Source organism: Pollachius pollachius (assembly GCF_949987615.1).
Source record: "Pollachius pollachius genome assembly, chromosome: 10".
NCBI lineage: Eukaryota > Metazoa > Chordata > Actinopteri > Gadiformes > Gadidae > Pollachius > Pollachius pollachius.
This window is the reverse complement of record NC_136943.1, coordinates 8,152,400-8,168,886: the sequence shown is the minus strand read 5'-3', so window position 1 is coordinate 8,168,886 and position 16,487 is coordinate 8,152,400. Positions and strand designations below refer to the sequence as shown.

The following is a 16,487-nucleotide window of genomic DNA, read 5'->3' as shown; positions in this document are numbered from 1 at the left end:
TCCTGGTCTGAAGTCTTTGTTCCCGCCACAGAGAATCCATGCATAATGCGTTTGAACTGCGTCGCTCCTATCGCTCTGTCGCTCTGTGTCAGGCAATCCATGCAATTTATATCGCCAGGCCCTACACACACTCACACACACACACACACACACAAACACACTGGAACGTGCAGAAACACACACAAAAACACACACACACACACACATCGAATGTGCAGTAATACACACATGCACACACACACACACACACACACACACACACACACACACACACACACACATCGAACGTGCCAGTGCCGACACACATGCACGCACACAACACACACAAAAATACCGGATCATGTAATGTCAGCTGACACCATATGTCCTTGTCTGTTCAATGTTATGACAAGAGAGGAGAGAAAGAGAGGATAGCGTTGGAAAGAAAAAAAGAAAGAAAAACATAGAGAGAAAGAAATAACCAGCATAAAGCTTATCATGCCTCTGTCTCCTTCCAAGCAGGCAGTCTGGGATAAGAATAGGTCTTTATGGTGTTTATGTAGCATACACAACGGCAGCCTAAAAGCAAATGAGATTAAACACCTACTTGTGACTCCCACTTGTAGTTTGATACAGGTTTTGTGCTAGGTTTATGGGTAATTACATTTGTTTGAAGGTAAATGCCTTTTTTCCCCAGTGTAACTCTTGTGGACGTGGTCACTGAGGTGCATCAATGTGGTTGGTTTTGTTGTAACTACAATAATAATCATCAGGTTTTCCACTTGGTTAGGTCTCTCCTGGAATGTGATCGGGCCGTTTGAAGCATTACCTACAAAATGGGAAACAAAACAAAGACACAATGAGTATCTGATACAATACCGTGCCCTTGTACGTATTTCAGATGACTGGGATTTTGAAAACCGCTGCCCTCATATTTTTTATCTTGGAATAAATACAGGATCAGTAGAGAGATATTTGGCAAGACATAAGAAATAGCTTAGACAGAAAAAATGCTGCTCCGTTCAAAGAAGAACTCCTTGAAAGACATTATGATGATCATCTCATCCGAGATATTCTTCACTTCACAAATGATCAATTAGACTTATACACAAAATAAAGTTATATTTGTAGATATATGGACTAATAATTGCTTATATACATGTTTTTCTTACAGGCCCTTCCCACATCTTCCAGCTTAGGTGAATGATCCGTATCAGAGCTCCGCCCCTGCAGTCCAACCCTCCCCGATGCTCCTCCCTCCTCTCAGGGGATGGCCAAGGTCCAGGATGGACAGACCAACGCATGTGACAGGTACGGACACGTGAAGCCACACAGTGACCAGGCTTTACATTTTTATTTAAGGCCATTGATTAACATATTGAAAGCGCCCTGAAGATTCGTAGACGTTCAAAACACAGCATGTGGTCGAACTTAATGATGCAAAATATCTTGATATCATGTCTCCATCCCATATTCTCTTCAATTAAATGTATCTTGTTCACTTCCCCCCCACCCCTCACAAAGCGAAAAAAAACATTTATGATCAGAGGATGCTTATTGTGTGTGTGCCTGCAGCTCTGCGATGTTAGAGGAGAACCTGGATGCTATGGAAAATGGCAGCCTGACTACTGGCTCAACAGCTCGACAGGTCACCCTCCAGCGTCACCCCTCTCAAGGCTTTGGCTTCATCGCAGGCAGCCAGAGACCAGTCATCGTTCGCTCTGTCTCCACCGGTCAGTTAGTTGCCTGTGTGTTTGTGTGTGGGTGGGTGTGTGTGTGTGTGGGTGTGGGTTGGGGTAATGTGTGCGTGGGTGCAAGTGCAGGAGAGACAGCGACTGATTGCTGTTGCGTAGGGTGAAAGCAGCGACCGCAGCGCTCGATAAAAGAAAAGGCTTTCATGTGATTACTCAAAAATGTATGTGTGTGTTTGTGTGTGTGTGTGTGTGTGCGTGTGTGTGTGTGTGTGTGTGTGCGCGTGTGTGTGTGTGTGTGTGTGTGTGTGTATGTGTGTATCTATGGATGTATGTGTGTCTGTGTGTGTGTGTACATGTCTGTGTATGTCTGTGTGTGTGTATGTGTATGTTTGTATGTGTCTGTGTCTATGTGGGTGTGTTTGTATGTATGTATGTATGTATGTATGTATGTATGTATGTATGTATGTATGTATGTATGTATGTATGTACTGTATGTATGTATGTATGTATGTATGTATGTATGTATGTATGTATGTATGTATGTATGTATGTATGTACTGTATGTATGTATGTATGTATGTATGCATGTATGTATGTATGTATGTATGTATGTATGTATGTGTGTATGTATGTATGTATGTATGTATGTGTGTGTCTGTGTGTGTCTGTGTGTGTTTGTGTATGTATGGATGTGTATGTGTGTATGCATGGATGTATGTATGGATGCATGGATGCATGTATGTATGTGTATTTGTATGTGTGTGTGTATGTATGTGTGTGTGTGTGTGCGCTCTCCGGTTCGACCTCTCCGCACCAGACGGCCCTTCCATCGGGAAACTTCTGCCCGGCGACCAGATCCTGGCTATAAACGAGGAGCCGGTGAGCGAGGCGCCCCGGGAGAGAGTCATAGACCTTGTAAGGTAACATCCTTTACTGTCCCCAGAGGGAGGCGGTAGGCCTAGTGGGCGGGGCCATATTGTGATGGGAGGGGTTAACCAAGGGAGGGATCAAAAAGAAGGAATGGATGAGGACAGATCAAAAATATGATCTTTTTGTCTTTGTGGTGACCATGAGTTATATCATCAACACGCAGGCACCACCCGAGGTGAGACGGGGATGGAGCGGTCAAAAGACGGCAAAAAAAAAAGAAAGGGAAATGGCAGCGATATAATAAAAGAAATAAAATGAAAAAAAACAGGATAACCTCTCCAAATACCACGGCTCTCCATGGCGTTATCTAACCCACTCCGTTCCCTGCTTTCTCTCTCTCTATCTCTGCCTCTCACGCTCTCTCTTTCTCTCTTTCTTTTCTTCCCTTGATAGACGCTGCCAAGAGTCTATTGTTCTCACTGTGCTGCAGCCCCACCAGGTAATACAATCTATATGGCCTCTTCTGCTTTGAGCCCCCGCTCAATCCCCCCCCCCGCTTCTTCTCCATCATGATCATTATTTTTATTTATTTATTGCCTTGATTTCCTTCCTTCCAATTTTTCATCTCTTTCTTTCGTTTTTTCGTTGACTCCTTCCTTCCTACCTTCTTTCATTTCTTTCTTCCATTCATTGTTTTGCTGTGGACTCTTCTCCCTTAAGACTTGTCCTCTGATCATTTTTCTCCTTTCTTCCCTATCGTGCTCCACTGTTGCCCGTCCCAAGTGAAACAAATATGAGACCCAAGCATTGTTTGTTCTTCATTGTATGTTGTAGTTATATAGTGTTCAGGGGCCGACATCTTTGTATTTGTACATTAAGGACTAAATATGAATGAATAATTAAATTCTTTCTGTGGGATACACTAGTCCAATTAAGTCATGTTAGCAAACAGCATTCAGAAACACATTATCAGCAAATACCAGGATTCTTTCAAACAATGAAGTCCAAAGTAAATACTTAAAAGACAAGAGAATATATTATTTTTGTTTGAACGAAATTAAAGGTCAATGTCACAGCCAAAATATGTGCTCTCGCAAAATAGTCTTTAAGGCTTCTATGCCACAGATTCCAATTGGTGTCCACATGTACTAGTAGCACAACATTCCTATTTTCTTAGGTAGAATTGCATCCCTATGATTAAATCAGCATTTATACATGGATTCAGCAAGGAAACATATTTTCTTCTGTTCATCAGTAGTGGTTATTGAGGATCCTATCAGGGCACAAGGTTCTGCTATAATATTTCTCAAAAATATACTAAAATACACTTTATCCTAAAAGTTCAGTCTCATGAAAATTATGACTTTCCTCTGAATTTCTAAAGGTGAAAGTTGTAAATGACTAATTACACATATTACGATTACATATTATGTTGTCGGTTTCATAGAGGCTCCTCTTTTCTCCTGGGTTTAAGTCCCAATCCTAGGGTATAGCTCCTTCCCTGCGTCTCATTCCCCTTAATTTCTCCTCCTCCAACGCTTATAACCCCTCTTTTTATCCTTCTCTCTTTCCCTAGTCGCCCAAGTCTGCCTTCATAAGTGCAGCCAAAAAGGCCAGACTGCGAACCAACCCGCCAAAAGTGCGCTTCTCCGAGCAAGTGTCCATCAGCGACCCGGACTCAGTAAGCCCTCCAGCTCCACCTGCATGCTGAGCCTGGCTCTTATCAGCTCCTTCCTTATCCCAAGGCTGCACATTTCTCATGTAGGTTCAGAGCCGCAGCCACAGAGTGGACCTCTCAGAAACCCATTTTGTTATTCCAGCTGCCCCGTATTGGGTTTATCGGCCCTGGGTTCCCGCAATTTATCTTCCAGACAGTAAATAGCTTTTTTTGAATTGTTTTGTGAGCTCCCGCGGCCCATTGCCTGCCTGCCGCTCTAGACATATTCAAAACCGTTTGCCCATTTGGAACAGCGCGACATCAATTACATACATCAAAGTGTCACTGTGTTTCGGCCTGTCAATATTGGGTTGGATTTTGTCAGCCTGGGTGTGCTGCCTGCTGCAGATGGAGCACCTTCCCGTCTGCAGTATTTTTCGGGGTAAAACCGTGGGTAGGGTTAACCGGGGAGCAATTGTGCTTACCATAAAGAGGCAAATATACAATTCATGAATAACACATGTGTACCTATGGTCCCACTCATCACTCTGTGTAAGAGAGAGAGAAGAACGTGAGAGAGAGAGAGAGAGAGAGAGAGAGAGAGAGAGAGAGAGAGAGCATTGGGTGAGGGAGGGTTTTCCCACCCTGCCTGCATTGCATGGACATAAAGACTTATGAAAAGAAGAGTAATGATTGCGGGAACATTTTTACCATGGTATTATGGGTTTTAAATGTTATGTAAGGATCCTCGGGCAAAGATATTTCAGTTAAAACACATTTCAGAGACCACAGGTGATGAGGTTAGTTTTCACTTTTTCCATCTTTCCCCCCATCCATTCGCTTGTTCCATAGCTGGCAAGCTGGCCTTTCAATGCTATAGCACACATTAAGTCTGTCCGTCATCCATACAAAAGCACTGTGAAGGAAAATACAGGATTTCCCTTTCCTCTCACATTGAATCATCTGTCTCCCGTGATGAGGAGCAGAGTGCCGGGGATAATTTGGTTAATCTCTTGGCTCTCATTGGAGACAACGGCATTGACACCATGATGCGTATTGACATTGAAGTCCAGGGGCTATGGACCCCAGTTAACTTCCTCAATTACGCCTTATTTTTTGGTACAATGATTATTAACGTGACTATATATATATATATATATATGTGGCTATGTGTGTGTGTGTGTGTGTGTGTGTGTGTGTGTGTGTGTGTGTTTCTGTGGACAAGCTTTGTTTAAGTATACATGTAAAAAAAGTGTGACAAATGAAGGCTTCTATAGTCAATATCACTAAAGATCTATTGCACACAAACACACAAACACACATTTTCTCAATGTATTCGTTCAACTTTGTAATTCTCTTTCAGACAATGCTCAAGGACGAATCCCTGCTACTCATACCAAACGTGCTGAAGGTCTTCCTGGAGAATGGACAGATCAAATCCTTTACATTTGATAGCCGTACAACTGTAAGGGTATGTACTGTCGGGGTATGTACTGTATGTGTTTATGTGTAGCTCAATCTGTGTAGCATAACATTAACAAAACATTGTCTGGCTTAGGGGTGAGCGTCCGATAGCTAACCATTGTCAGCATGTGTGGCTCATCCCTTCTACAACATATGCAATCATTGTATCTATTTTCGGATAGAAGCATCCACCGAATGGGCTGCAAAAGGATACACCCTTACAGAGGCAAATTACTGTCAAGCCATGTGCTGCGTTAGTATGTGTGTACGACAGACAATAAAACTACTCCATCTATCTTCTATTGTTGGGAGCGCTTTTAAACCTATTATTATACTTTCAAGAATGACATAAGGCAGTAAAACAGAAAGAGCAGACAGAGCAAGGCTATTACTGTCTAAAAGGCAGCTTCGTGGTCGACTGACACGTCTGAGCCAAACTCATTAGACGACTCTATTGGATTTAAGAAATCTTTGCTCACCTCATTAGGAGACCAAAAAAAAGTAAAGTAGATCCAAAAAGCAATGGAGGATTCTTTGATTTGGCTATTCAATCCATTTTCATGAGCATTGGGTTTAATATAGAACAAATCAATAGATAACCCTAACCTCAATGGCATGTACTAAAGTGCTCTGAACGATGTTATCCTTGGTTTGAAGCATGACTCTCCCTGCAGTATTTTAGGCTAATACTGCAGATTCCCTTGTTCTATCGATCAGTGGTGTACTTTCTCTGAGCCTTCATTTAATGTGCATCACAGTGGTCGATAGCATTCAAACACCTCATACCATACCTCCCAGGCCGTGTGTTCCCAGTGCTAGTGCAAGATCACTGCCTGCCTTTCAGGTGCTTCAATTCGTAACTTGTGAACATACCTTGAACCTAATGAGCATCCTTGACACCATTGCTCACAAACACACTTATATATTCCAACTCATCTCTACGCCTGAAATACGTCAGCGGTTCCGACTGATCAGGCAAGGTTTACTATGTGAAAATGGTCGATCCTACTTTCTATTTGATGCATATTACACGAGAATTGAGAAAGGGAGAAAGACGTTTGATCAAAGATGTTGATCAAGAGTACATGTTGATGTATCCTCGATCCATAATTATGTCTGGTGGTTTATTCTGTCAATCTCATTACGCCGAATATAAATGCTCATGTAAGACTTCAATTGCTGCAATTTATACCCGGGATTGTTGAGGACGTTAAGGCTGGTCAGTGAAATCACCCATCAGTACTGGAGTACTCAAAATGCCACACCTGTCTAAAAATAGAACACTTTGAGTCAAGGGCTCCAAAAGCAAATCCAATGCCAACTCCATTCACTCGTATTCCCCTACACACGCACACATACACACACACACACACACACACACACACATGCACACACACACACACACACACACACACACACACACACGCACACACACAATCAAACATGCATACACACACAATCACACAAACACACAGCGAAACACACACACACATAAACACACACACACACACATATAGGTACAAATACACAAACAAACACTCATAGACACACACACAAACAGACACACTCATAAACACAGGGACACACACACACAGACACACACAGAGACACACAGAGAGACACACACACGCACACACACACAGACACACACACACACACACACACCTACAAACTTACAAACATATACTCAATAAACCATGCACAAATTCTCACTTGTTGCTCTGTGTGTTTTGTTCCAGGATGTGATGTCATCCCTGCAGGACCGCCTCTCTCTTCGCTACATCGAGCACTTTGCGCTGGCGCTGGAGGCAGGGGGGGTGGAGCAGAACCAGCGGCTGCATCTGCTGCAGGAGAATCAGCCTCTGTCACACGTACGCCCGTCAAAAAGAGCCAGATCCGTCCAGCATCCATCACCCACATACCTCTAATATTAAAGCGGTTGACAAAACGAATGTTGTGCAATGGCAAAAAATGACAATAATGAATATGATGTTTTTTTTTTCTTTCCCCGATGACTAAGATGTGAGGAAGTGTTTGGCACTCCTGTTATCCCCTTTGATGAATCCTGTTACGCCAGTCTTCACATTTATAAAAGGCTGATCAAGGCCGCCTTCATGGCCTCAGAGTGTAACTCACAGTGGCACTGGCAGAGAGTGTCAGCAGATGCTGAAGATGAATCCGGAATAAATTTTATGCCGCTTATCTTCGGGGGGGAAAAAGAAAACACACACTCATACACACTCAGGCACGGGGTAACGAGAGCGGGCCCGGTGCCAGTGGTGGTCTTTAATCTCTGGACCGATGTTGACGTGTTTCCCTAGGTGGTGCACAGGACTTACTTCCAGGGGATGAAGTGTCTGTTCCGCATCTGCTTCTTCCCCAAGGACCCTGCAGACCTGCTCAGGAGGGACCCGGCCGCGTTTGAGTACCTCTATATACAGGTGAAGCACTTCTTGAGTTATGGAAAGGCTCGGAAAGGTGGATCGCCTGACACTAAAGGAGGGATTTTAAACCCTTGATGTCTTCGTGATGATATCGATCATGACGATGATGGTGATGATGAAGATGATGATCAGAACTGTGAACACAGCCGGTTGCTGGTTTGGAATTAGTGATCTTTCGCTCGATTTTTTGTTTAGTGTGACCTTTGTTCATGCAAAGCAATTGTCCTTGCTTCCAAAGTTTGATTTTGGAGCACAGTCAGAAAGGCAATCAAACCAGTGAAGTCTAGTTTTGGCGTTAAGAGCCACAAAGTCATGCTATTTCATGCTTTCTTTTTTAAAAGCCTCTCAACTGATGAACCAATCAACAATCAACAAATAACCCAACATTGACTCTGCTAGGTTTTTTTTACCGGTTGGGTTTACCATCTACCTGTAAACAGAATGACACAGTATATGCTGCAAATGTTTACACAGAGTCGCAATGACGTCATCAAGGAGCGCTTTGGAATGGACTGGAAGTCGGACATCACATTGCGATTAGCAGCCCTCCATATCTACATCACTGTGTCCTCAGCTCGGCCCAATCAGAAGATTTCCCTCAAGCATGTGGAGTAAGTCAGCACTTCCTGAGCAGGCCCTCAGATTCCCCCTTGTGGGAAATCACAGACAGAGAGCGATGCAGTTCAGACATTTATTTCATTAATACTATCCGTCCTCTCTTATCAGTTGGTTTGTTCATTAAATAGAATCTCAATGATTAATAATTCATTCCGGTAGTATTAAAAACTAAAATTACTCAGGAATCATTTACATCGTCAAGTTATAATGAGACAAAGACCATTGCTTTGTGAAATAATATATTTTCTTCAACTGAGTGATCAATCTGAAAAGTAATTAGAAGGTGTGAAAACCACAGAGGGAGAGCCACTCTACCATGCTTTTAAATATTCTCCAGGTGGTCTTGTTAGGCCAGGGGGGACAAGCTTGTAACTCAGACCAGGTCTTGCTACCAGGTCTCCTCAGGCGAGGATGTTCCGGAAGAATCTTTTTCCAGTCAATTCTACCGTCTCATCTCCTTCTTCCATTTGGCTCATTATTGTTTCCTTTCTGAAGGAAAGAGTGGGGTCTGGAGCCCTTCCTTCCCCTCACGCTGTTGCCCACTGTGAAGGAAAAGAATGTCTGCAAGAGCTTATCTCAGCTGCTCAAGACCTATCAGCATCCACCGCCATCAGGAAACAAGGTGCCGCCTGTCCCCACCCCACCACCTCTCCCCCTCATTATTCACCTTTAAGATAGCATAACCCTCACCCCCTAAGATGGCAGGTTTAGTGCTGGATCGCATCGGAGCAGGTCTGAGTTATCGGGGGATCTTAAACTTTACCCTCTACTAACGCTTACATTTTATTCGAATGCCATTTTGTAAACATGTGTGAGAAATGGTTGGATGTTATCTTAAGCAACACACCGTTTCTGTTGACGTGAGGCTTGGACCGTGAAATGTATAAGGCTGACCAAGACGTCAATGTAGCTCAACAGTGCCCCCAAGTGGACGCATAGCACACGACAAATAATAGTCCATACCTTAGGCAGGCCATTTATCTCTCATTATACTTATATACTTTTACAGGTCACCGTTGGGGGGAATGATTTTGAATCTCAATCTGTTCTACCTGGATAAGTCAAGGTTAAATACAAAATAAATGAAAATGAATCACCTCCCCCTAGGTGCCCCCGCTCCAGGGGAAGTTGCAGTACATGCGAGTTCTCAATGACCTTCCACCTTTCGGCGGATTGCTGTTTCACACTGTTGGACTGGTAACTATTGTCTGCATCTATATTGGTCCTGTGTTGTTAGGAATCATGCAGAATAACTCCACTTAGAGTAAAGCTTGACAGGTTTGGGATGTGGATATCGTACTGATAAACCTGTAACTCAGCTTTTTTTTTTTACCCACGCTAGGATGAGAAGCAGTCGGCCACCACTCTGCTGGTGGGCCCCCGCCACGGGATCAGCCACGTCATCGACCTCAAGAACAATCTGACCACGGTGCTGTCCGAGTTCAGCCGCGTGTCCAAGGTCCAGCTCCATCGAGAGAACCAGGGCGTGGCCCGGGTGGAGGTGTCCATCCACGAGGCAAAGGTACCAGCACCTCTGATGAAAAAGAACCAGAAAACCACCAGAAGCTTGTTTTAAACACCAGGAAATTAGCAAAAATACATATTTATGAGCATCATATGCTTCATTGTTGACTGCATGATTCTAATAATACAGTCCTTGATTTTGACGTGTTACGACAAGAGCAGGCAATGCTGATTGCCTGTCCCCTAAATAGTCTCCTAATTCCCCACCCTGCCACCCCCCACAGCCCCTGGTGCTGCTGATGGAGTGGCCCGAAGCCAGCAACTTTGCCTGTCTCATATCTGGCTACTACAAGCTGTTTGTAGACCCCAAGCGGACCATCTACTTCCGCGCACCTGGTCACTCCCACCTGACCAAAGCAGGTGTGTAACAATTTCTTCTTTTGCATTGATCACAAAATATATCTGGATTTATTGATCGGAAAATGTATGCATGAATAGGGGAGAATGTAGGAAATGGAATCTGTGAATATGATTTTTTAATCTCAATATTGGTTCTGCTACAAATAGCTTTACTCCACTAATTTATCTCATTGTCAGTCTGGCTGTGTAAAGCATCCTTCCATCTACATTAAATCGACTTGGACATAAGCCTGCTTCCCCATCTGTACATGGAGTGATATCACCCACGGCTGCAACCAGATCACCATGGAACCAACCATCCCATAGCGCCCTCTGCTGTCTCTTCTCTCATCTCCATCTTGATTTGGAAAAAGGAGACGCTGTCCTCTCTTATTCATTGGGATGGTAACCCTCTGGAGATTTTCACCATGCATACTCATGAACAGTTCTGTCCCAGCATTTTTAATGTTTCTTCAATCTGCCACCATCTTAAGCCTTCCTCGATCTCAATCTCATCACATTTCACCTGAATCTAACCTTGCAATCTCAAACAGCGCTTCAACCTTCAGCATCCATCTCTGAAATATTAACAACGCCTCATGTGACCCCCGGCAACAAAACCTCCGCTTGCCCGTCAAGATCTGCTTCACCCCCCAGTGGTTCATAAATCCTCAAACACTCATGTGCTCTGACACTTCTATCCCTAGATTACAGAGGCTCTCACCATGCCCATCCACGCACAGCAGCCTCGGGCTCATCCAGCTCAGGGCGACGGGGAGAGGAACGGGACGGTTCGCACAGGAATCCAGGGCCCTCCAGGGCCCTGGTGCCTGCAGAGCCTCAGCACCTGGGCCTGTGTCACGTCCACCTCCGGGAACAGCGGCAGATGCAGGAAATCCAGACGCAGGCTGAAGCTGACATGGACATCAATGAGAACTTCCTTTCCCAGGATGCCACAGAGAGGCCGCGCACTAAGTCTGACCCAACACTGCAGAGCTCGGAGGAAATCGCTGGAGCTGTGGAGAATGCCGTACTAGATAATTCCTCTTTTAGAATCCGAGCTCAAACGATGAGTTTGGCAGCGTCTCAGAAAGCCATGAGATACTTCTGTGACTCGTGCAAAGCTCGGCTCAGAGCAGAGGGCCTGTCGCCTGTATTAAATGGTTGCGGCAGCTCTGGGAAGCACTGCTCCTCCGCCTGCGCGTCCAGGGATGGGGGTGGGGCTGTTGACCTCATGGCTATTCCTCCGCCAGGAAACGAAGAGGAGGATGAGGAGGAAGCAGACCTTGGAGCGGGCAAGCTGCAACCACCAACATCTGCTATCGCCGCCCCGCCTCCGGGGTTCAGGGACAACAGTTCAGATGAGGACGACGCTAAAAGAGGAAAGAAGAAACGCGCTACGCCCAGCCCGGCCGCCGCCCCCCCTGGGAAGGTGGCCAAGGCCAAGGAAGACGTGCCTGTTACACTGATTGATAATGTGGCCACCAGAACAGTGCGGGATCATGCCCAGGAGCTTGATGATGCTCTGGTTTCCACTTTGCAAGCCCTAGAAGCTTTGGCAGCGTCTGAAGACTACCCCCATCACCCCCAGCAGCCCACACAGACTGCAGGTCAAAAGACTGATCCACGCCAAGATCCTAATTATACGCTCAGACAAATCAGTAGTACATACACGGTTACATTTGAATTACATTATTTTACATTGGATTTAAACTCCTATTAGATTTTTGTATGTGTTACATTGTTTGATGTAGTCCACAAATATGTATTTGTAATTTCTAAAACATATATATTTGTTTAATTAATGTGTTATAAACAGCGGCAGGTTGTTCAAGTCATAGGAAATTACCTCATGAGATGAATGTTTGGTTTGAGTAAGCTTTAATATATCTAAATCAATATCAACAGGGTCGTTAGTGAATTACAGTGTTTTTAGAAAGATGCTCTCTGATAATAACTGCTTTGTTCATCCATGCCTATTACTCTGACAGCGCTGTGCTTTCTTCTTCAACAGGACTGATCGTGTTAGCTGCCATTACACCTGAGTCTTCTTTGGACTCGGGCCATGAGACAAACTCCTCAGAGTTGACGGACGTCTCCGAAATGATGTCTGCCATGAAGCAGCATCAGAACCAAGCTTATTTACTGGCTCATCATATTAACAAGGAGCGTATCTTTTGCCGGCGGGACTTCCCTCTGGCCATTCCCGGCTGTACAGCTCAAACCATAGGGACTGGGGCTTTCTCTGTGGGTCAAATCCGTGGTGGATGCCCTCCTAAACAAGTGATTCTCAGCAAGACTGTACCTTTAAAAGTCAATCCAAGTCAAGAGACGTCAGAGCTTAGTGTTGTTGGGGAACCGGTTAGCGCTCCAAAACCTAGTCCAAGTGAGTCCAAGACTGAAGAGCTGAAATCAAAAGAGGAATCCACCAAAGGACATTCTGCTGAGCCACCTTCTAAGTCAGTCAGAGAACCCAAAGTGTCAGATCCACCATCTCAAGTCCAAGGGAGTAAGGATCAGAAGTTATCCAATTTGGCGGTGGAAAAAAAGAGTCACAAGATTCCTGAAAGCATCAAGGGTAAAGTAACTGCACCTAAGAGTAATGAATCCACCGCCAAAGCCTTACCTATCCTTTTTACTGTGGACATAACTGCCTCCAACCAGAACTCCCTAAAAAACATGTGCCAGGATGCCAAGACTGCCTCTAGTGAGACCATTAAGCCTTCAAGCTCTAAAGAACTTCTACCAATCGATGATCTTTTCTGCACATGCCCAGTACGGGCGGAGGCTGGGCCTCAGCTCAGAGTCAAAGATCCACACATTCAGAAGATGGTAGTATTTCAATCCTCATCCCCCACAGATGATGAACGTCTACAGGCCAAGGTTCTGCAGCTGACGAATAGTAAAGATGTGTCAGTACGGCTGGGAGGAGCAGACCCCATTTTGGCTAAATGCAGCCCTAAAGTCCAAACAAAGTACTCCCCTCACAAGCCAGTAAAAGCAGAGACGTGTGACAAAAAAACAGCAGCAGAGGATAAAGCAGAGGGGTCCCAGAGCAAAGCACATCCTGAGCAACAGAAATGTCCCCCGCAAAAGTCTTTACCCATTTTGGATGACCCGACACAACCCAGCTCCTCTGTAGACAAGGTCTCCACCCTACCGGCCAGTGACTCAAAGAAGCCGAGCAGTGGTAAGGGGAAGTCACATCGTAGTGCCCCATTCCTAAGCTTCAGAAGCCTGCTGTCAGCGACATTCCCAGCAAGAATGCGGCGGGAGACGGACGAGCGAAGGGCTCAGCTGCAGAAGGTCCGGCAGTATGAGCTGGAGTTCCTAGAAGAGCTTTTGAAGCCCAAGTCGTCCCAAGCAGAGTATCTGCCCCAGGGGTCCTCACCTGTACCTTCAGGTACACCCTGCGCGTGTCAACTTCGCACCAGTCCCGTTTTGAAGGCCCCAGGTATCTCTCGGGAGCAACGTCGCAGTTGTGACTGCAAGAGAATGTGCAGAGGCATGCGTCTTCCTGACACGCCGGTCGGCTCCACAACAGAAATATCCCAAAGAGGCAGAGAGAGGAACGCCTCCAAAACCCCACCTGCGGTCTCAAAAGCGCCTCACAATCAAGGCAGTACACGGAGACCGCAGACCCTAGAGCTGAAGACCACCAGAATCCGCTCTACCAGCCTTGAGTCTAGAGAGCCCAGAGGGGAGCAGGCGTCCTGCTTGCCTACATGCACCTCTCAAACAGACTGCATGGGAGCACCACAGTATAAGAAGCTTCAGAGGCGCTACAGCATTGGAGAGGTGGACAACAGCTCCAGCACACCCGTATATGCTGAGGTCAAACCAAAAGCAAAGAGTCTTGAGAAGGAAATGGAAAGAGTGAGGGCCACAGGACTGAGGCTTCCGACACCTATTGAGCCTGTCCACGCCCAAGCTCACCAAGCAGAGGGGAAGGGGAAAAAGGGTGTGTTCTTCATTCAGGGTGAGGAGCTTTTACGTGAAAGTAGAGAAGGGCCTAATGAGGTGCTACTCACCATACCAAGTGAAGATAGTGACGATAGGGAAAAGTGTTGTTCATTCTGTTTCTGCTACAGAAAATGTGAGGCAGCCGATGAAAGCAGTGAGAAGGATGAGCTCTCATACTCTATCCCCCTTCAGATTCTACCAGGAATGCAGATTGATTCACGCAGCCTACCCATAGTCAGCAAAACTCTCCAGGTCCTCAATGCAGAAGACTGTAGTGCAGAAGAAGAGGAACTGGAAGAAGAAGAACCTGAAACACAGGAAATCGACCTAAGAGCTTGTGGAACATTGGAGGGGAGCCTTGCCCGAGTTGAGGCTCTGCAGGGGAAGACATTTTCCCTGCCTGATGGCTTTCTGAATGCCCAGCTGGATGCTAACGAGCTGTTAGCTATCCTTCGGCAGTGCGCTAACAGTCCACAAGCTGAAGGGGAGGCCCGTCTTCAGCCTTTACGGGTTAATGAGTACAAGCAAGAGCTTGCATTGCGTTTTAAAGAGTTCCGGGCATCCTGCCGACGAGTGGCAAGTGTCGAGAAGAGCCCGACACGTATGCTTGCTGTGGTAACGGCTAGCTTTCAGGTGTTGTGTGACCTGACTCAGACCTTTATCAAGCTGGTCCGAGGTGTGCGCTCAGAGAATCAAAGGCTACAGCTGCTAAGAAAGGTTGAAGAAGTGGCTATCAACTATACTTTGCTTCTACGCGCAGCAGAGGAGTCAATGGGACATTCAAGCAGCCTCCCATCGAAAACCATGAGCCCTCAAATTTGCAGCACTAGTAACATGAGCTCTCTCACTCGACCCATCAAGACATTAACCACTCCGTAAAGATTAAATTTAGGTGGAGTGGACATTCAAGTGTATAGGAGGGTGCTAGCCCAGATCATCATCATCATTTATTTATTGTTTACATTTTTTAAAGATGTGCTAAGATCCATATCAAATAACATTTACAATGCAGCTGTTTCTCTTCATGTTTACAGGCACTGTGGAAGCCTAGTGGATTTTTTGGTTTAACTGAAAAGATATGAGATTAATGCACAAAGGATAAAGGACCGGTAGACACAGGGCTAATCACTTCACATTCAAATACTTCAAAAAGTGAATATGATATACTATTTTCTATGTGATGTATATTTAACTTGTTCCTTCTTAGCAAATAATATACAACTTTATGTTAAAAAAGATATGTGAAAATATTATTTTAAAATAATTAATTTAAAAGAGAAAATATAGAGAACCTAATAAATAGTCAGACATTATTATGTGCTCTGGGCTATTATACTGCAGAGAGCTTATCAAGTAGCGACTTCTGTGAATTAGCTAGTCCAAAGCATTGGTTTTATGGATGGTGATGTGTTTGTGGAATTTCCTGACTGTTGTAAAAGAAAATGGGGATCTATCTAGGCTGTACTGTCGGATGTACCGCTATCAAAGCAATCTTAATATTATTCAGAAGGCAAAAGACAAGTAGGCTGGGGATACATTTGCTCTACGACTGATAAAGCTACCTGCTCTGTGCCAACAATGTAGCTATAGGCCTACCCGAGTTGCTAACTGCTGCTGCGTTTCTACAGTAGACCTACTGATGGAAAATTAGCTGCATTTACAGTGTAGTTTATTTGCATCTGCTGTGAGCGCAAAAAGGCAAAACACCAACTGCAGTTACTTTGACAGAGTAAAAAAAATAAAAGGCTACTTGCTAATGTGCACCCTTAGCGCTGGAATCAAGCGTCTCAATTAGTGCTCTGTGCCATTAATTATAGTCTCAACAATCTGGGTCAGCAATCGGAATCAGCTCTGAAGTTGTATCTCTTTGTATAGTTCAGTGCTTTATATTTGCTGCTGTTGAAAACTTCCCATGATTAATTTCCAGAACGACAG

The 16,487-nt window shown here is 44.9% G+C and overlaps 1 protein-coding gene across 1 annotated transcript; it reads left to right on the top strand.

Annotated features, from left to right (window-relative positions):
* Window positions 1-1,240: 1,240 nt before the first annotated feature.
* Window positions 1,241-15,431, top strand: frmpd3 (FERM and PDZ domain containing 3; the record flags this gene model as incomplete). The annotated part of the gene is made up of 15 exons (XM_079744271.1): window positions 1,241-1,290; window positions 1,555-1,712; window positions 2,491-2,593; window positions 2,997-3,042; window positions 4,120-4,224; window positions 5,564-5,671; window positions 7,404-7,535; window positions 7,986-8,105; window positions 8,583-8,719; window positions 9,222-9,348; window positions 9,834-9,923; window positions 10,069-10,248; window positions 10,475-10,610; window positions 11,297-12,199; window positions 12,604-15,431. Exons 1-15 carry the CDS (start codon window positions 1,250-1,252, stop codon window positions 15,429-15,431), a joined length of 5,214 nt encoding a protein of 1,737 aa, XP_079600397.1. The 5' UTR covers window positions 1,241-1,249.
* Window positions 15,432-16,487: the final 1,056 nt, after the last annotated feature.